This window comes from Sorex fumeus, unplaced genomic scaffold (assembly GCF_029834395.1).
Source record: "Sorex fumeus unplaced genomic scaffold, SorFum_2.1 ptg000122l, whole genome shotgun sequence".
Lineage (NCBI taxonomy): Eukaryota > Metazoa > Chordata > Mammalia > Eulipotyphla > Soricidae > Sorex > Sorex fumeus.
Window position 1 is genome coordinate 157,274 of NW_026606179.1, and position 20,964 is coordinate 178,237.

Here is a 20,964-nt window from a genome sequence, read left to right on the forward strand (position 1 = left end):
AAAAAACCACACTTATCAAACCCCACCGTTTCTTTTCAAGTGCAAGAAAATAAGCCATTTGCAGCTCAAAGAAGCAAAAGCATAACCAGCATTACGGCACTACCACATTTCTCCGGGAAGAGAAAAATAATCCAGGGCAGGCAAATTAAAAACACTCAGCACATGGCCAAAAAGAGGTGGGGGGGGGAGTCTAACACCCTACAATCTATAGCAAAAGCATGGTTTCCTCCTTTTGAGCCAATACCAATAAGCCAATGGATACAAGTGTCAAATAAATCCAGCGTCTGTTTGAATAGAAGACGAAACCCTGGAAAAATTCCCTCCCCATAAATCATTTAGTGAGCATGAGGCTTTGCACCCAACGCTAAAGGCACACCGCAGAGAAGGCATCATCACCCACCCAAGCAAGGCAGAAAATGCCCCAATCAACAAGTTGGAAAGAGGGCACAAAGTACAGCTCACCAGCCTCTGGCTCCACTTGGGTTTTTTTTTTTGTTTTCTGTTCTTTAAAAAAAAAAAATAGGGAGGGGGGAAGAGTCCCTCAACAAAAGGGAACGCCGGTCTCCGAGTACCTGGTGGAGGTGCCTTTCCTCACGTCGCAGATGCTGCATTTGAAGGCTTCGGCGCTGTTCCTGAAGGTGCAGACGCTACAATCCCAAAACCCTTCGTCTGCCGCAGGTTTGGCTTGTCTTTTTGGCCTTGGGAGGAGCGGGCGGGCGGGCGGGGGAGCCGGGGACGAGGGGGGGGGGGGGAGACAGAAAAAAAAAAAAACAACACGGGCGCTGGTGAGCCGCGGCGGCCGCGCAGGAAACTTCGCCCGGGCGACCACCCACCCACCCACCCACCACCCCGGGCGAGGGCGGGCTCCGCGCGGGGGCAGCCAGCCCGGGGCGCCCCCGACCCGGCCAGCCCGCCCGCCCGCCCGCCGCCTCCCGGGGCCGGGCCCGGCGCCCCGTTCGCCCGCCCGCCCGCTCGCTCGTCCGCCCGCCGCTCGCCCGCGCGCAGGCGGCGGGGCCGGGAAGGGCCGCGCGGGCGCAGGAAGCGGGCGGACTTGTGGACGCGAGCGCGGGCCGGGCCGGGGCGGGGGGGGGCGCCGGGACGCCGCGGGCCGGACCCCGAGGGCAGCCGGCGGCCGGCGCGGGGAGCGGGCCGGCGGCCGCCCCTCGGCCCCGGGCTCGCGTCCTGCCGCCCGCCCCACCTGGTTAAATCTCCCTTTGTCTGGGAGGAGTGGCGGCGGCGGCGGCGGCGGGCGGCGCGGAGGAGCCGCCATGGCTGCGGCGCGCACGGCCGCCGGCCCCGAGCGGGAGCGACACCGCCTCCCCCGCCCCCGGATCTCCATCTTAGCGGCGCCTCCCCCCGCCCCGGGTGGCTCCGGGGCCTAGTCGCCGCCGGCCCCCGCCCGCCCCCGGCCGCCCTCCCCTTCCGCCGCCGCCGAGCAGGTACCTGGTCGGGCTCTTCTTGTCGCCCATGGTCATGGATGGGCTGGACCCCCGCCCCCCCCCGCAGCCGAAAAGCGGCGCCGCTCGCCCGGCCGAGAAGCGCCGCGTCCGGAGAGCCGTCGCGCCGGCCCCCTCCCTCCCCCGCGCCCGCCCGCCCGCCGCCGCCGCCGCCGCCGCTGGGCTCGAGCTCCGGCCGCCGCCGCCGCCGCCGCCGCCAGTCTCCGGCCGAGACTAGTCCCCGCCAGCGCCGCCTCCGCCGAGTGACTGACGAGGGGCGGGGCCGGGCGCCGCGCGTCACGCGCCCGCCGGCCAATGGGCGGGCGGCGGTCGGCGCCGCGAGGGCGGGGGCGGGGCGCGGGGAGGGCGGGGCGTGGCGGACGTGGGCCGGGCCGGCGGCGGTGTGCGTGCCCGGGAGTGTGTGTGTGTGTGTGAGCGTGTGTGTGTGTGTCTGTGTGTGTGTGCGTGCGTGCGCGCGGGGGACGCGCGTGCCTGCCGGGGGCCCCCGCGGCCCGGCGCGGCGCGGCGCGGCGGAGCGTGCGAGCGCGGCGGGGCGCACGTGGCCGCGGCGGCGGGGCGCGGGCGCCGGGCCGCGGCCCCCCGCCCCGCCCCGCCCCCGCCCGCGCGGCCGTCCCGCGGGGGACCCCGGCCCGCGGCCGCCCCGGGGAAGTAGTTCCGCTCAGTTGGCGCGCGCCGCCACAGCCACGCCGCACGCGGCGCCTCGAGGCTCGGCGTGGGGGCCGGCTTCCCCCGCGCCCGCCGGCCGTGCCCCGCCACGCGGAGCTTCGGAGCTGCCGCCCGGGGTCCCGACTGCCGCCCACCGCGCGTCGAGCCGGCAGCCCCGGCTCGGGCCCCCCTGGCGCCTGGGGTGGGGTGGGGGAGCTGCGCAGAAAGGGCGTGGCGCAACTCCAGGTCCCCCGCGGCCGGACGCTGACTCCCGTCCACTGGCCTCGCGCTAGGTGGCCCCCGTCGCCGAAACAGGGCGTTTCCCTCGGGAAGTTGCTGTTCAAATCCAGGCGGCTGCGTGCCCGCGCTGTCTGACGCCTCGGCCCCCTGCCCCTCCGGGAAAAGGGGCTTGCAGCCCTCCACCACCACCCCCCGGGGTTGAGATTCAGGCTCGATGCTTGACGAGCGCGCAGATCGGTGTCCTGACACTTAGGAAGGACAGGGACAAAGTAGCCGCGAGTGGAGAACTCCGGTATCTGGGCCTGGGGTCGTGCATCACTTCCCCTGCTGTGGAAGGATTGGTGAAGGCAGGGAACGGGTAGTACCCTTGGCTTTCCGTCCAGCCCCACTGGATGAGTGCTTTGCCAAGTTAACGTGAACCGACTGGGCTCCCTCTGCCCGCGGGCAGTGGGGGACGACGGACGTCTTGGCGAGGGAGGACCCCAGAGAGTTCTGGCTGGGTTGAAGCTCTGGGGGGCGGGGAAGGAACTGGGTCAAAGGATGGTGCTGAAAGTTGGGGGATGGGGGTGGGGTGTAGAAGGAAGATAAGACAGGCCCATCCACTGAGATAGGCTCCCTTTATATGCAAACACAAAACGGGTTATCAGGACTGCCGGTGGATGGCTGGAAACCAGAGCTCTCTCCAGGAATGAGTGAAGCACCAGCAGAAAGTTCTGGAGATCCGAAGGGAGAGAATGAGGCAGGAGGGGATGTGTCCACAAAAAAAAAAAAAACGTGATGGGCACATGCTGTCCTTCCGGGCAGCACACTGGAACAAACAGAGCTACTTAGCAAGGGTCAGCACCTCCTTCCAAAACAGCCCATGTGCCCAGCTGCCATCCCTGCAAAGCCCAGGGACTCACACACAGGCTGTGATCCAGTGCCCACAACCCTGACCCCCTGACGTTTGCCTGGCTCACCCCCTGGACATTGGGCCTGGGGTAAGGTGCTGAAAGAAAGGGGGCATGAAGAGAGCCCAGCTGGGGCAAGAGACTTGAGTGCTGACTCTCAGGCACCACGTGGCCCAAAAAGAGCCACTGGAAGCAACAGAGCCAGGTGTGGAGCAAAAAAAAAAAAAACGAAACAGGTATCAGCTGAAAGAGTGAACAGTTAAATGGGTAACTGGGAGCCACAGGTCCAAAGAAGGGCAGGCAACGATTTGATTAATCACGGAATTAAATGCACACGTCCTTTTACAACTCTAAATTCTTATATCCGTCTCCAAGATCAAGGATATTTTCTTCTCCTGCCAGCAGGTAACTACTATGCTGACTTCTAGCCCCACAGACTAACTCCGAGTCTGTGGGCCCATAGACAGGCCATGGCTGGCACCCTTTGCCTTACACACCCTTATTTGTTCTTGGGTGCGTGGCTCTATTTTATTTACCTAAGTGTAGACTTTCATTACAAATCCACTTTAACTTAGCCTTGCGCAGACTTTTTTCATGAGTCTTCTGTATCTCTCTTACCTTTTCAAAAAGAAAAAGTTTTGAAGTGTTTATAAGGAAGAAAGAATAGAGAGCTGAATCTATCAGACCCAGACATCACCATGTGCTTGTAACTGTATAGGCTCTAATTTCGTTCAGATGTTGGAGGCAAATGACTGCTGAAGTTCTCCTCGTAGTTAGCAGAGCCGAGCGGAGGGCTTTGGAGCAATGTGCTCTCATGCACCCGATTCCTTCCAGGGAGAGCCGATTCCTTCCAGGGAGAGCCGCTCAGTGATGGCTGAGCAGCGGTTTCATGCTGAGCTGGGTGTGGCAGATGCCTTCGTCCAGGGAGTGGCTTTGGGCCAGTTTCGGAAGAAAGGACGGGAGAGTGGCTGGGGCCAGTTTAGGAAGAAAGGATGGGAGGGGCAGCAGGCAGAGCCCCCCCCCCCCCTCTGGTTCTCTAGCTGCTGGTTAGAAGCGCTGCCCGAGAAACATATGGTGTAAATGATTCCATGGATACGCAGGACAGATTAAAAGACATTTGGTCTCCCTTACCCTTAATGCCAATTCAGTTACGCCGGCTTCTTTGCTGTGCCAGAGATGATCAAGCATGCTCCAGCCACAGGGCCTTTGCACTTGTTCTGTCTGCCTGGAAGGCTCTTTTTCTCCAGAGAACCACACTTCCTTCGACTCTATTGGAAAAAGCCATATTCTCTCCCAAAGGTTTTCCCTGGCCGCCCAATCTAAAAACATTCACCACTCACAGCTGCTCCTTCTTCTCCCTCCCTCCCCCCACCCCAGCGACGTTTTTTTTCCTTCTTGGCACTTAGCACCCGCCTAGAGTCCCCGTTGTTTATCTCCTTCAGCAGTTCTTTGCCCCAATAGGATATAAGGTCCATAATGTCAAGGATTTTTGTTTCTCTTTTTCTTTCCCCTCCCTCCGCTGATACATATCAAGTTCCTGGGCCAGTGCCTGATAAATAGGAGTTGAGGAGAATTGCTTGCGTTTAACTCTTATTTAGCAATAACTTACCGAGCAGCTATGAGGAGCCGTGCCCCGTGCCAGGGGGCCGAGAGATCAGATAAGGTAGACTTGACTCCCAATCATTGGGAGTTCGTATTCTCCCGGAGAAGTCAGATTTTATACAATGATTAATTATATTGTAACAATCGCTGCAAAGGCCAAGTACAGCCTGTACTGAGAGGGTACTTGGGGGTGGGGACAGGAGGCAGTGATGCAGCTGGCCCAGGGGGAGGGGCACTGAAGAAGTTGAGATTGACTGGAAGGGAAGGGAAGAAGTTTCAGGGTGGTGGTTGTCGGAGGAACTTAAGTCAGGCAGCTGTGGCCAGAGATCTGTGGGAAAGGAGAGGGGGGCGAGGCTGGACAGGTGGACAGGGTAGGTTAGAGTGAGCAAGATATTTCTCCTAAGTTTGGAAGCCATGATAAGTTCACCAAGCTGTCCGAGGTGAGGTCGGCCTTAAAGAGGAAGTGCTGGGAATGGCAGCCCCTTGGGGGTGGTGGGGAGGGGGTATTAGGCATTGGAACTGGAAGGGCTGTCTGTCGGTGGGGTTCCCTCCCTTCTTTTGCTTAAGGAAGGAGCAAAAGGTGATGCAACTCAGCTATTCACCAGACTAAGATAGGCAGCACCAGTGGGCCCCCCCCCCCCCCCGCTTTCTCCAAATACCTCAGGGGTTACTCCTAGCCCCACTTTTTGGCCCAAACTAGTTCAGGGTGAGGTTTTCCCAATCTGCAGTGAAATAAGAAAAAAAAGGGGGAGGGCAAATGCATGAATACTTTGCTATGCTCAAGTAATTTAGTAAGGTGAAGGGATAAATACTGGAAAGCTGTATGACTGAAACCCAATCAGGTACAACTTTATAACTGTGAATCTCATGGTGATTGAATGAAAAAAAAATTTTATAAGTAATTTAGTAAGAGTTGATAGGAAGGAGTATTTTTTTTATTCTGAGTTTCTGCCCTTCTAATTTTTTTTCCTGTGCCTTTCTAATTTTGTTTCTTTTCCTGCAGGTTTGGATAATTTAAAAAACTCCACTGTTTTTCAAAAGGTCACACAGATATTTGAGGCTGGAGCAATAGTATAATGGGTAGAGTGTTTGCCTTGCATGCAACTGACCTGGGTTTGATCCCTGCAATTCTGTATGGTTTCCAGAGTCCAACAGGAGTAGTTCCTGACCATAGAGTCAGGAGTAACCCCTGAGCATCACCAGGTGTAGCCCCCAAACATAAACAACAGCAACAACAAAAAGTTGCAAAAAAACCCGTACCTATTTTTAAATTCACAAGTTTTTTTTCTTTCATGTAGACTTTTTTCCATGTTTTTGTTTCTTTAATAGTAATTTGGAAGTCTTTATCATTGCTGTTTTTAAGATTTTTATTGAAGTCATTTTGGTTTATATAGACTTCAGATTTAAAATTATAATTCAACATCTATTTTATAACATGATTCTTCTTAAATGCTACCTCACATCCTCTTTTATGCAATTGACTCCTTTATTTTATTTTGTTTTTGTTCAGCCATTTCATATTAGAAGAGGACACAAATCCTGTCTTCAGATCATGGTGATTTTGCTTTATCCCATAAACATAGCCACTAAAATTTTTTATTAGGAGAAAATATGGTAGTCAGAGAAAATATGGTAGTCAAATGCAAAGGCAGGGGCTGGAGCAATAGCACAGTGGGTAGGGCATTTGCCTTGCACCCGGCCGACCCGGGTTCAATTGCCAAAATTCCATATGGTTCCCCGAGCACCACCAGAAGTAATTTCTGAGTGCATGAGCTAGGAGTAACCTCTGTGCATCACTGGGTGTGACCCAAAAAGAAAAAAATGCAAAGGCAGTTGACCCCTTTAATATCCTGTACCCAACCCTCTTGCCCAACCCCCCAGGTGAACACTATTATGTCTAGTCTGAGTTTATTTTTTTCCATTCATTTACTTTGTATCTTCCACATATAAATAAAATCATATTTGTCATTCTCCATATGGCATTTTTAACCTTAGCATTACCCTAAGAGTTCTGTCCTTGCGGTTGTAAATAATAAGATCTCATTCTTTTTTTTTTTAATTTTTTTCATTCTTTTTTTATAGTTCAATGGTATTCCACCATGTATAATTGCTACATCTTTATCCATTTCTCTGTCCATGGGATTTAGATTGTTTCCAAGTCTTGGCTATTATAAAAAATGATTCAATGAATGTAGAGATGTGTGAATTTCTCTTAAAGTTAGTGATTGTGTGCTCTTCAGCTGACTACCTAAATATGGCAATTCATTAATTTCTTTCGAAGAATCTCTCCCCTTTTTTCATAATGGCTTCACCAATTTACATTCCCACCAACAGCACAAGCATTCCCTTCTTCCACAAACTTACCAACACTGGTTTCTTTCAGGGATCAGGGGGCAACAGGAGCCACATCCCATGATGCTCAGGGTTTACTCCTGGCTCTGTGGGATCACTCTTGGTGATGCTAGGGATTGAATTGGGGTCGAACCTGGGCCACTCCTATGCAAGGCAAGTGCCTTAATTCGTGCACCTTCTTTTTGATCCCTAGAATAGTTGTTTTTCATAGAGTAATGGTGATATAGAGGGCACTTGTCTTTCTAAAAAATATGAGATGTCACACAGTGGTAAAGAGCACATGCCTCACATGTGTGAGCTCCTAAGTTCAATCCATGATCATGATGATGATGATGATGATGCGTGTGTGTGTGTGTGTGTAAGAGAAAAAGAAAGAGAGAGAGAGAGAGAGAGAGAGAGAGAGAGAGAGAGAGAGAGAGAGAATATTCAGGAAGAAAATCTACAATTAACCAAATTGCAAGCTGTCAATTTACAATTGTCCCCCAATCATCTCTCCTCACTGATTTTTATTGATCTGTTAGAGGCACCAAGATGTAATCATTTTCAAAAAATGTTCAAAGCTAGTGATAGAAGGGAAAGCATTGTAGCACTGTAGCACTGTCCTCCCATTATTCATGGATTTGCTAGAGCGGGTACCAGTAACGTCTCGTTGTTACTGTTTTTTGGCATATTAAATAAATACGTCATGGGGAGCTTGCCAGGCTTTGTCGTGCGGGCGAGATACTCTTGGTAGCTTGCCGGGCTCTCTGAGAGGGCGGAGGAATAGAACTCAGGTCAGCCCTGCGATAGCTCAGCTGGTAGAAGAGAAAGAGGAAGCAGAAAACAGCAACACTTGATGACTGGGGAGGTGGGGGTGGGGGGAGCCAAAGAGAAAGGACTCGGAAAGCAAAGATCCTATCCTAATTGCTAAGACTGAGTGCCCTATTTTGCACTGAACATTCCTCTGTTGCTTTAAGAGAAAACACTGCTTCTTGAAGCAACTAAGGACCTGGAATTTCTTAGAAACTGGAAAGCTCTCAGATCATTTCATTTAAAGACTCCGGCTTGTGCAGGTATCACTGGGGACATCTGCAGAACCACACTAAAGACAGGATTAACTTCTAAAGCAGCAGCCATGGAGTGTCCCTGGCCATCTGCGTTTGAACCTTAACCAGATTGTGCAACCAGTTACAATGTCACTTGTGCGTGTGCTTATCAGAGATATGAAGTTTTATTGATCTGCTTTCTTGCACAGTAGGAAACACTGCAAGTCAAAATTGTCCTGGGTAATAACCTCAATATGATTCACAAAACTGATTCAAAGAGACCTAGATCTAATGTAGCATCTAAAACTGTAAAGCTGCCAAGCAAGGCATCTCTTCAAGCTTGTCTCTCCCTTGAATATGTATCTCCCTTACTTGTCTCTTTGCTTGTTTCTTCCACTCTGGAGAAGTCCGTGTTCTCTCTTGAGTACGTACTCTCTTTCCCTCTCATGTCCTTCTTGTGGGGGGGTGTGGGGGGCACACCCGGCGGTACTAGGGACTTATCCCTGGCTCTATGCTCAGGGATCACTTCCTGGCAGTGCTCAGAGGACTGAGCCCAGATCAGCCAGTCCTGCGCTGCAAAGAGCGATTCCTCATTCCTGAGTCCCTGACTCCTGGAGAAGTCGGAGGCCAGAATCACCCATCATTCTATGCAGAACAAGTGAACATCAGGTGGGACATGAGTGCCCCTGTCATGTAGGGGCTCACAATAGACTTTACCCATCCTGACCCAAGTCAAGCATTTTTCTGAGTGCCAGTCCCCACATGCAAGGCAAGAGCCCTACCTTCTGTACTCTCTCCCTGGCCCCTCTCATGTCTAAGCAAGTTTTGTTCAGTAAAATCTATCTTGCTTTGCTATTTTGCCTCCTCCTGAAATTCTTTTCTCTGAGGGAGAGATGGACCCAGAGTGCCTATGCCAAGGTAAGGACTGACTCTCCATTCCTGCAAAGAGCAATTTCTCATTCCTGAGTCCTTGACTCCTGGAGAAGTCGGAGGCCAGAATCACCCATCATTCTATGCAGAACAAGTGAACATCAGGTGGGACATGAGTGCCCCTGTCATGTAGGGGCTCACATCAGACTTTACCCATCCTGACCCAAGTCAGGCATTTTTCTGAGTGCCAGTCCCCACTGGGCTGGAGTGATAGCACAGCGGGTAGGGCATTTGCGGCCAACCCGGGTTCGATTCTTCCATCCCTCTTGGAGAGCCAGGCAAGCTACCAAGAGTATCCTGCCCGCATAGCAGAGCCTGGCAAGCTCCCCATGGCGTATTCGATATGCCAAAAATAGTGACAAGTCTCACAATGGAGACATTACTGGTGCCCACCGAGCAAATCGATGAACAAGGGGAGGACAGTGCTACAGTGCTATAGTGCCAATAGCCAGGGTGGGTTTGCAGAGAAGTGGAAGCACTCTTTTCTGGAATCCACCCCACTCCCTTACTGCTTTATCAAGCCACAGGCAACAATTACAATTGTTGTAGGCAGATAGGTGGGGATTGGGAGGGGGGTGCAGTGGGGCTGGAAATGTACTTTTGTAAAACAACAAGACTTAAGAAATTCTCCAGCCCTGAGGCAGCCCATGGGCATGAAGACCACATCCTCTTGAAGTACAAATCCTGAGCTCTTCGAAGAAGAGAAACTGAGGCCCCACCCAGAGAAGGAAGGACCCTTCAGACACGAAGAATTTATGAGATTATGAGAAACAGAAGAATTTATGGGATTATGAAGAGACCAACATGTGAGGGAAGACATTATGAATAGATCATCATCGGCACAAGACTTTCTTGTGGCAACAACCAGATTAACTTTTTTGGGGGGAAGAAGGGGAATGCCACACCCAACAATGTTCACAAGTATTTCTGACTCTGCATGCAGGAATTACCCTTTTTTTTTTTATTTAATCACTGTGAGATACAGGTACAAAGCTTTCCTCTTTGAGTTTCAGTCATACAATGATAGAACACCCATCCCTCCACCAGTGCACATTCTCCACCATCAATATCCCCAGTATCCCCCCATCCCTGCCCTCCCCCTGGCCCTCCCCCTGCCTCTATGGCAGACAATTTCCCCCATACTCTTTCTCTACTTTTGGTCATTATGGTTTGCAAAACAGATAGATACTGAGAGGCTATCACGGTTGGTCCTTTATCTACTTCCAGCACACATCCCTCCAGCCATCATTGACTTAGTGATTCCCTTCTCTATTCCAGCTACCTTCTCCCCAGACTCATGAGGCAGGTTTCCAACTATGGAGCAATATGCAGCAATTACTCTTGGTGATCTTGGGCGACCTTGTGGGATGCCAGAGATCAAACCCAGATTCTCTGTGTGGAAGGCAAATGCCCTACCCGCCGTACTATCTCTCCAGTCCCCCTAGATTATCTTTTATGTATGCAAAACTCTAGAAAAAAAAACCCATTTGGAAAAGTTGTGTAAAAACTCCCCCCTGAGAGCCATTCGGGGCTTGCCCTTCCAGCCGGTGCTCTCCCTTGAGCACGTATCTCTCTTGCTTGGCTCCAAGTCTCTTTGCCTGCCTGTTTCCACGCAGGAGGAGCCTGTGCTTTCTCAAATGGAGACTTCTCTCTTTCTCTCCCCTCATACCTTTCTAAATAGGTTTCGATAAAAAGTCCTTGCTTCACCAAATAATAAAAAATCTGCCAGGAGAACATATAGGAGAAAATTTTTGCGGTCTTGAAGACACACTGATTTCTTAGATAATTATCCCAAAAAATGATCATAAAAGAAAAGATGGTGGGGCTGGAGAAATGGTACGAAGGTCAAAGATGCTTACCTAACACATGCCCTGCTCTCGGGGGCGAGAGCACCGCCAGCAGGTGATGCATATCCCCTGACCACAGAGTCAAGAGTGGCCCTTGGGCACAGACTCGGGTGTGGCCCCTGAGTACCACCCTTACCCCGATAACAACAAAAAACGTGGATAGTTTGGACTTTCAGAAACCTCTTCTCTAAGAGAGATTATAAAGGAAGGCACGTGTTTGCCTTTCATACAGTCAATCCCAGTTGGATCCCAGGCATTACATACTGTCCTCCTCTCCCCAACCCCACCTCCACTCCCCCACCCCCATCTCCAGCACCACCAGGGGTCATTTTGGGCATAAAGCCAGGAAAAGCCCCTGAGCACTACTGGTTGGATCCCCCACCATCCCCGCCAAAAAAATTAAAAAAGAAAGAAAAACTTTTTGAAAAAATGCAAATCTATGGGCTGGAGAGATTGCATAGCAGGTAAGGCGCTTGCCTTGCAAGTGGCTGATCCACATGATCCCTTGAGCCTGTCAGGAGTGATCTCTGAGTGCAGAGCCAGGAGTCAGCCCTCAGCACAGCTGGGTTCACTGCCCCCCACGACCCCAAGAGGATGTCTAATAAAGGGGTTCTATTAAGAACATATTGAAAAGAAAACTTTACTCCACATAAAAAATTAAGAGCAATCTAATGAAAACAAAAGATTCGAGTGAACATTTCACATACAAAAAGATATGGACTGCGGGGCTGGAGCGATAGTACAGCAGGTTGGGCATTTGCCTTGCATGAGGCCGACCTGGGTTCAATTCCCAGCATCCTATGTGGTCGCCTGAGCACTGCCAGGAGTAATTCCTGAGTGCAGAGCCAGGAGTAATCCCCTGAGCATTGCCAGGTGTGACCCAAAAATTAAAAAAAAAAAAAAAAGATACGGATTGGGAACTGGAGAGACAGTACTGCAGGTAAGGCACTTACCCTGCATGTTCCAGACCTGGGTTCAATCCCCAATACCCCATAAGATTCCCAAGCCATGTCAGGTGTAATTCTTCAGTGCAGACCCAGAAATAAGTCCTGAGCACAGCCAGGTGTGGCACCCAAACATATACATATATATGTATATATGTATCATATATGTGAAGAGACACATGATTAATAAGCACAAAAGAGAAACTCAATAGTATTTTATTATTGCATGATAACCTGACTTCGTATCCATGCTCCAAAGGGCACAAGTGTATAAAATCTTTGAGGGGCAGCCAGGGGGGCCCCGACGGCTCTTCCCTTAGCCCCCTGCATTCGGGGTGAGCCCAAGCAGCTCCCGCAGCCAGGGCGGCCCGGGCCCTGGGGCAGATGGCCGAGGAGACCAGGGACAAGTCGTTTGATTGATCGATCAGTTGCCGTTTATTCCATTCTCCCCACGTGCCTACCCCAGTCTTTCTTAGCCTCCCATTCTAGTCTCACAGAATCCATCAAGCTGCCCTGCTCTCTCTCTCTCTCCAGCTCTCTTCTCTCCAACTCCTCTTATCTCTCGGAGCTGACACTGCACGCCGTCAGATAGCCAAATCAACATAAGAAAGCCCTTCCTGAGGGCTCAACAAGTTCAAAGGGAACACCACCTAGGATATTCCAAAGCCCTTCCTGGCTGCCCAAAGGCAAAAATACCTCCTAAGGTGTTTTTCTCCTTTCCTCAGTCCAATAACTATCAACATATCAATACTAGTTATTTTTGTATGGACACACTAAGAGATAACATTGAGGCTTGTAGGGCAGTTCTCCTGGTAACATCTTGCCACAGACTCAGAGTACAGCACTCAGGCCAGGTTAATCTTTCCTAACCCTAACAGGATCCAAATCTAGTTATTACTTTTTGGATCATGACAGCATTTGTCCATGACCAAGCTCTTAACTTATAGTTAAACACTATGGCTCTTTGGCCAGGCCCATCTCGATGCCACGGTAGCACATAGCCTACCACTTACCCTGGTTCCACGCAGTCCCTCATCAGGACTCTGCTTTGGGCGGTGCTGGGAAGTAAAGGCAGCTGAGGCTTAGGTGAGAGAACAGATGCCCAGAAGGAAAATATCACTGAGAGTCACATTACAAAAGCATGTCTTCTTGTGTCCATACAAAAAGGACATTGCTCTGAATAAACAATGCAAAGGACTAGGGAGAAGAGAAACACAATATTTACAAGTCAACAGAGCACAAAGAAAGAAGATACAAATAAACACAGAGGAACCGGGAGCACTGTGATGGGAGCAACCCAATATACCTAACCTACCTGAGGCTATGCAGGAAGGACAATGCAGTGTTATGCAGAGGCTATGCAGTGTTATCCTACACACAAAACTGTGATTCCAGCATTCTAATATTCTAGAAAGCAATCAGTGGGATGAAAAAGAGGTTAGTTAGGGCGTTAGGAGTGGAGGGAGGAGTTCATTACAAAGGGCGGGCCAGCAAAAGGGAATTTGAAGGACTGGTGATAGAACTTTATGTCTTGTCTGTGGAGGTGGTTATGCGAAAAATGTCGTTGTCCAAGCTTGGCCCTCTGCTATGAGAAAAAGGACATTATACTGCAAGTCAGATGTTCCACTATCAGCCTGGCTTTCATTTTTTGGCTACACCTGCCAGTGCCCAGGACTAACTCCTAGCTCTGCTCTCAGGGATCACTCTTGGTGGGGTTCGGGGAACCCTTTGGGGTGCCAGGATCAAACCGAGTTGGTCATATACAAGGCAAACGTCCTACCCACTGTGCTATCTCTCCAATCCCTCCACCTAACTTTTGGTTGTTTGGGTTTGAAAAATGCTCTAAGTCTCTATATTCCATATTGTTGGGTCAGGAGATGCAATAGCTAAAAGCAAACGCCTGGCAAGCACAAGGCCATGTGTCTAAGCCTGGGCACTGTTTATAAGCACATTGGGTGGTCCTAGCAGCTCTCCGCTGTTGGGGACCTCTAAAGCCCCCAGCAAAGTGAGCGCTTCCTGGTGAGCGCTGCAATGCTCCCACCCCCATTACCACGAGCAGCATGTGAGCACATCTCAAATGCATAACCCTCAGTAAGCACCACAGCTGAGCACGTGAGCACCACAACCAGGTCCTCACCTGGCATGCATGATCCCCATCATGGCAAACACCAGTAACAAAAGAAGGGAAGGGGAAAATTACATACATAGTTACATACATTTGTTCCCAATTGCTCACCCCCTAAATACTGCACAAGAACTGGCATCTTATCGTTTTGCTGGATGCCCAGCACTGTGTAATCCAATTTTGTCTGGAGCGTTCAACTCATCCAGTTACCGAAGACCCTAGTCTTTAGAGTCTCTCTGTCTCCTCTCCCTTTTATACTCCACAGCAGTCCATCAGCAACTCTTTCCACATTCCCTTCAGCAGATATTCGGAATCTGAATGTTTCTCCTTCTTTTTTCATGCCAAGTTAGCATCTCCATTCTGCTTCTTCCCTCCGGTCAGGGGACAGGCAAGATGAGGCTGTGGCTATGGTTTCCAGGTTCCAGCCAGTCATTGCAACCACCAGCAGGCTTTCCCTGAGGCCGCCTGCTCACCACAGCTCTGTCCCCTGTCTCCTCTCAGGAACCCCAGGCTGCTTAGCAACCTCTGTCTGGGACGTGGGTCTCTGAACGCGGGTAAAGGTGCTCTGCAGGTAACTACTGTCCTCAGGGCATGCCTTCTGCAGACTACAAAAAAGACATCTGCCCTAAGCAGGAGGCTGAGAGTAGAAAATACCGGGTTTGTGATCAACTTTGTCATGACCTCCATTCTGCTTTGTTTTACTTGGAGGCCACACCAAGAGGTGCTCTGGGCTTACTTACTCCTGGCTCTGTTCCGGACAGGGCTCAGTTTTGGTCATAAGCCCCTGAGAGTTCTTGCCCAAGCATGCCAGGGCATGGGAATGAGTGATGTGCTCAGTCAGCTCAGGAACCATATATGTTACCAGGGATGTTTGGTTCCTCTGTGCCATTTAAGGCTCAATTGTCATTAAACAAGAGACAGTAATTTATGAGGGTGCCTAAGGAAAGAGGAAAGAGACAGGAGTTTAGTGTCTTTCCAAAAGAATCAGCGCCATCTTCAAGATGGGAAGGTTTCTGGCCCTGGCCAACTCGTCTTTGGGGCGCAGGTCCCTGAGAGTTCTTGTCCAAAAGGACCATATCAGCATGGCAGGACTTGGGAATGAGTGCTGTGCTCCGTCTGCTCCAGAACATGTAGAGCAGAGGTCACATGCCACAGTGCCACTTCCTTCATCCATTGAACATCTGTGGATGCCTTAGACCTGGAATTCATGACACAGAAGCTTGTTCTTCTGGGTAGGCGATTAATATTTGACCTTGACCTTGATATTTGATCTTTTCCGCCCTGAGAAGCAGAGACATAGAATATTGAGGGTGAGAATTGGGAGACAGAGGCCAGAAGACACAGTGGGCATCCCTGAGCCAGGAGTTTCCTCCCTCCTCCTTGCTTGTCTTCCTTATCCTCCCCCACCCTATCCTTCCCCTTCTCCCTTTTCCTCCTCTGCCTTTCTTCCCTCTTCCTCTTCCTCCACGCCTTCCTCTCCCTTCTCCCCTTTTCTTCTTTCTCTTCCTCCTCCTTTTCTTTTCCTCCTCCCTCTTCTCCTTCTCTTCCTTCTCTTTCCCTTCCTCTTCTCCCTCCTCCTGCTCTCCCTCCATCTCCTCCCCTCTTGCTGCTTTCTCGCATCCCCCCCTTCCTGCTCTCCCTCCTTCTCCCCTTTCCTCCTCTTGTCTCTTCCTCCTCCTCCTTTTTCCCTCTCCCTTTCCCTTCTCATCCTCTTCCTCCTCTTCCTTTTTTTCTTCCTTCTCTCCTTTGCACACAGCCAATAAGCAGACTGTAAAGTCAACTTCCATATAATCTTTTTTTTTCCTTTTGCTTTTTTGGGTCACGCCCAGCATTGCAGAGGGGTTACTCCTGGCTTATGCACTCAGGAATTACTCCAGCCCCTAATCTTTTCTGATTGGTATTGCCCTCTACTCTCCCACAAATAAGATCCTGAGATCCAACAGGAAGGAGTGAGATAATGAAAGAGCACAGCGCCAGAAGTAAGCCTTGAGCACAGCCAGGTGTGGAAACCAAACAAACAAACAAATCTCATCTTAGAGGCAGGAGAATTGTACACAGTTGAGGTATTTGGTTTGCATGCTGCCGTCCTGGTCTACACATGGTCCCCTCAAAAAAAAAAAAAAAGACTCAGTGCTAGAGAGATAGTCCAGGGGTTAAGGCACTTACTTTGCCATGCCCCATTTTGAAACCCTAATACATGGTTATCCCAGACACCACCACGAAGCATCATGCCAGAGCATAAAGCCCCCCATGAGCTCTATGGGTACAGCCTCAACTCAACCTCCCCCTGAAAAGGAAGGAAGGAAGGAAGCAGGAAGGAAGGAAGGAAGGAAGGAAGAAGGGAGGGAGGGAGGGAGGGAGGGAGGGAGGGAGGGAAGGAAGGAAGGAAGGAAGGAAGGAAGGAAGGAAGGAAGGAAGGAAGGAAGAAGTTGGTTTACCTATAGGAACATACAATATTGGGGTCTATTTACATGTTACTTGTTAATTCAAGTAATGTTACGAGGGCTGAAGCTATAGCACAGTGGGTAGCGCATTTACCTTGCACGGGGCCTACTGGGTTTGCTGCCTCGGCCCCTCTTGGAGAGCCTGTCAAGCTACCGAGAGTATCCTGTCCACACGGCAAAGCCTGGCAAGCTACCCATGATGTATTCAATATACCAAAAACAGTAACAACAAGTCTCACAATGGACTCTTACTGGTTACTGGTGCCCACTCGAGCAAATCTATGAACAACAGGAGGACAGTGCTACACTGTTTACATGTTACTACACAGTAAATTGTTGCTACCGCTATTTATATGGTAAACCCTAACTTCCAGTTCTTCCAAATGTGACTCTCTCTGGAGATAGGACCTTTAACTTGGTGATTAAGTCAAAGCAAGACCAGTTAATGGGGCCGAAGGGACATCAGGTAAAGCACTTGCCTGGTACTCTACGGACCTGAGTTCAATCTCTGTCACCCCATATGGTCCCCTAAGCCCAGCCAAGAGTGATTCCTTAGCTCAGAGCTAGGAAGGAGTAAGCCCTGAGTACTGCCAGTATGGCTTCAAAACAAAAACCAAGACCACTGTGTCCTAATCCTATCTCATTGGTGGTGTTCTAAGAAAAGGAAGAGACATACAGTTGCATGTGACAAAAGAGGTTCGGGGTGAGGTGGCAGTGCAGAGACTGGCTTGTGTTTGATAAGGAGCGAGACCTCAAGAAGATCCAAGCCTGCGAGGACAGCCTCCTTCCTGCTAGAGAGGAAGTCATCCTGGCCCTTCCGCCACCGCCTGCAGCCTGAGCAGGCAAAGCCCTCCATGAGTCTGTGGATCACTAAGAGACCACCCCAGACTCACCCCAGCAGGCCTGAAGGGTTTACTCTAAAAAGGTGCTAATTCAGGGGCTGGAGAGATAGCACAGCGGCTAGGGTGTTTGCCTTGCACCTGGCTGACCTGGGGTTCGGCTGACCGGGGGTTCGATTCCCAGCATCCCATATGGTCCCCTAAGCACTGCCAGGAGTAACTCCTGAGTGCAGAGCCAGGAGTAACCCCTGTGCATCGCGGGGTGTGACCCAAAAAGCAAAATAAAATAAAAAGGTGCTAATTAGCTTTTTGAATGTTTTAATTCCAGGAAGGTGATTAGCTTGCTGAGGAAGCCTCAGCGATGAGGCCCTTTTTTTCTGAACAGGCCACTGAGACTCTCATTTGAAAAGTGACAGAACTGAGTCTTGAACTCAGGCCAACTTTGTTCCCAGCTGCAGATTCTGGAGGATGTGGTGACGTATTACCATTCCTATCTTCCAAATAAAGAGACAGACGCAGACAGTCACCCGATGGCCCAAAACCGGGGGTTGAGCTGTAAAGCCAAGCTCTCCATGTTATCATCAACAGTGTCCCTTGGAACTTGAAACTTCTGAAGGTAGCTGATGGGGCATGGGAATGGGCTCTCCTGGGCAAGACCAGCAGACATCCATGGGCAACAACGCCCTGTGCCTGGGACGAGAGGCATCAGATAAAGAAATTGGGGTCATGGAAGGGGTGTCGGGTGAAGGGAGAGATGGTCCCATTGGGTGTGATTCGGTGAAGGCTGAAGAGACGGACCATCCTCCACTTTTGAACAGCAGCCTCTGCTGCCCCGTTAGTCCACCTAAGTAGACAGGTGCAGGGCACACAACTAGGAAGGTAGCTGTCAAGATTTACTCAAGTCTGTGATTCCAAAGCCCATTCTCTTCTGAATTTTATTTTTATTCGTGGTAGCTATGGAGAAGGGGTGTGTAGCTTGGACCACCCAGCGGTGCCCGGACTCTATCATGGTCATTCTGGCCATGCTCTGGGATCATGTGCAGTACCAGGATCGAGCTGGAGTCAATTACATGCAGGTAAGTGCTTTACTCCTGTACTATCTCTCTGGCCCCTGAGAACTCTTTCTTTGGGGTTTGTTTTTGGACCACACCCGGTTGTGCTCAAGGCTTAGAACAGGCTCTGTGCTCAGTAATTAATCCAGGCAGTCTCTGGGAATCATATGAAATGCCAGGGATTGAACCCAGGTCCACAGCGTGCAAGACAAGTGCCTTACCCACTGTACTATTGCTCCAGCCCCATGATAGCTATTTTTTTGTTTTTTAGGCCACACTTTGCAATTTCAGGGCTTAATCTTAGCTCCATGCTCAAGGATCACTCCAGGCGGGCTTGGGCGATCATATGGGGTACTGGGGATGAGCCTGGGTCGGCCCCAAGCAAGGCAAAGACTACTTACTCTACTATCTCTCCAGCCCTATGAGAGCTATTTCTAAGGCCACCACTGGGTGCTAGAGACCAGCCTTTGCCACTTTGGTCACTGGGCACAGTGAGAAAGAGGCCCAGAGAAGGCAGGGGATTCTAGAAGGGATGGGGTGGAGTTGAGGAGATGGGGTGGTTTCTGAAGGATTGTAATCTCCTTCTTTACTCTTTTGTCACCTGTGTTTAATCCTAATTCCCATAATATACAATAAGCTTTCAGAGACTGTGACTTGAAGCAAAATGACAGAATGAAAGCAGCTTCCAGAGTAATGTCTTGTTCCAATGTAGGCTGGGATGATTTCCCCCCCTCATCAATATTATAACAAAATGACATGGAACAAAATGACTTTATTTGAGGATCTGCTCAATTTTCCCCTTCCTTAGACAGATGATTGGGTTTGTGTTCTCTGTGGAATGTGACAGTCAAGACAAGAAAGACCCCTGGCATCTCTGCTTCTCCTGTCCTAGTATTCTAAGCTCATAGAGAAGAGCACCTAGGGGAAGGCAAAAAAACAAAAATATGTTTCATTTGCCTTTTATTTTCATTTTTATTTTTAGTTCTTGAGCCACACCTGGAAGTACTCTGGGGCTACTCCTGGCTCTGTGCTCACAGGCTGCTCCTGGTGGTGGTGAGGGCACCATATGATACCAAGGGTGGAGCCTGGGCCTCCCACGGGCAAAGCCTGTGCTCAAAACCTGACCACTGAGCTCTCGCTCTCCCTGGACCCTCACATATCTTTGTAATGGGGAGAAAAATCTCTCCCAGATATCTCCAGCAGTTTCCCTCATTGACTATGAATTGAAATCACATGTTCACCCTTTCAACGACTATGAGCTTTGGCTAGTGTCATCTATGAATCAGGGGCATGTGTGGCGTGTACAGCTGGAGAAAGCTTGGAACCAGCTGGATCAGAAGATAGATGTGTATTGAAGATATACCAGAAAAGTACTAACTCTAAGTAAAGCTGTAAGAGAGTCTTAAGGATAAGGGGCAGTGTAGTGGGGAGGGTGTGCATGTGACTGACCCAGATTTGATCCCGGCACCCCATAAAGTCCCTCAAGTGCCACAAGGAGTGATCTCTGAATGATCAGGGAGATCCCTGAATGCAGAGCCAGGAGTAGGCCCTGAGCACTGCTGGGTGTGGTCCAAAGAGCAAACAAACAAACAAACAAACAAAATAAGAGAGCCTACGGGGGCAGGAAGAGAGAGAGGAAAGGGAAAAGGTGAGGAGAATATCTCTGCATAAGGGCTTACCCAGGGACAGGAAACTGCTGTGGAATAGTTGAAAACTTGGCTCTAAGTTCCCACCCCCTGAAATGAAAATTCTAGTCCTGTTGCTTATTAGCCATTGACGTTGGGTGAGGACCCTTCATTATTTAGGGCCACAATAGTCTTGTCTAAGAAATGGAACCGTGACCCCGTCCCACCATCTCTCCCAAAGCTACAATCAGGAGTGGATAAGCAAATGAGCCCAGAGTCCTAGACAGAGCCTCAGCCCACAGCAACTGCTCTGGGACTGTGGGGCAAGAGAGATGGGGAAGGCCAGCCAATAGGCAGCCAAGGATAGTGTCATTGAAGGCGCGGGGGTGAGAGCATTTCAAGGAGGAGAGAGTGGGCAATTATGTCATCTGCAGAAGGGAGGTCAGGTCAGAAAAAGTGGCCTGAGAAGTGCCCTTTGGAGTTAGCAATTAGAAGGTCGCTGCTGCCCTTGACAGGAGCACTTTGAGTGTAGTGCGGGGTTGGGAGCCTGGAAGTGGGGGTCAGCTCTCCAGCCTGGAACGCACACTGCTGGCTGCCAACATCCGCCAGCTCTCGTGGCCCGCCCACAGCGGCTGCCTGTTGACAATTCCTGACTTAAGCCAGGCTTGGCATCAAAACTCCTCATTTGAAGAGCAGTCAACAATAAGATTCCACAATCTGCGAGTGAAACGGTCCTTCTGCAGTGGCTTTTGTTTTTATTTGACTTTTTGTTTTGTAGAGAAAGTGAAGGAGGTGGTTGTTTCCATTCATTAGAGATGTCACCTCCTTGTTTGTGTTTGCATTCCCATCTCAGTGCTATATGGATCTTTTTTGTATAACATATTTTGCAATCATAAAAACAAACAAACAAACAAAACCCAGACAACATATGTGCTTTGCATTAAATT

General features: G+C 50.4%; 1 protein-coding gene and 1 pseudogene across 1 annotated transcript in view; both read right to left on the reverse strand.

Moving 5' to 3' along the window:
* RYBP (RING1 and YY1 binding protein) overlaps positions 1-1,520 on the reverse strand; it is a 92,485-nt gene extending 90,965 nt beyond the window's left edge. Inside the window, exons 1-2 of the mRNA XM_056136338.1 lie at positions 1,444-1,520; positions 573-698 (exon numbers count right to left, since the gene is read on the reverse strand). Coding sequence (XP_055992313.1) covers positions 573-698; positions 1,444-1,475 — 158 coding nt within the window. The 5' untranslated portion in view covers positions 1,476-1,520. The remainder of the gene's footprint in view (positions 1-572; positions 699-1,443) is intronic.
* Positions 1,521-6,330: 4,810 nt separating this feature from the next.
* LOC130044586 (uncharacterized) lies at positions 6,331-6,461 on the reverse strand (annotated as a pseudogene).
* Positions 6,462-20,964: the final 14,503 nt, after the last annotated feature.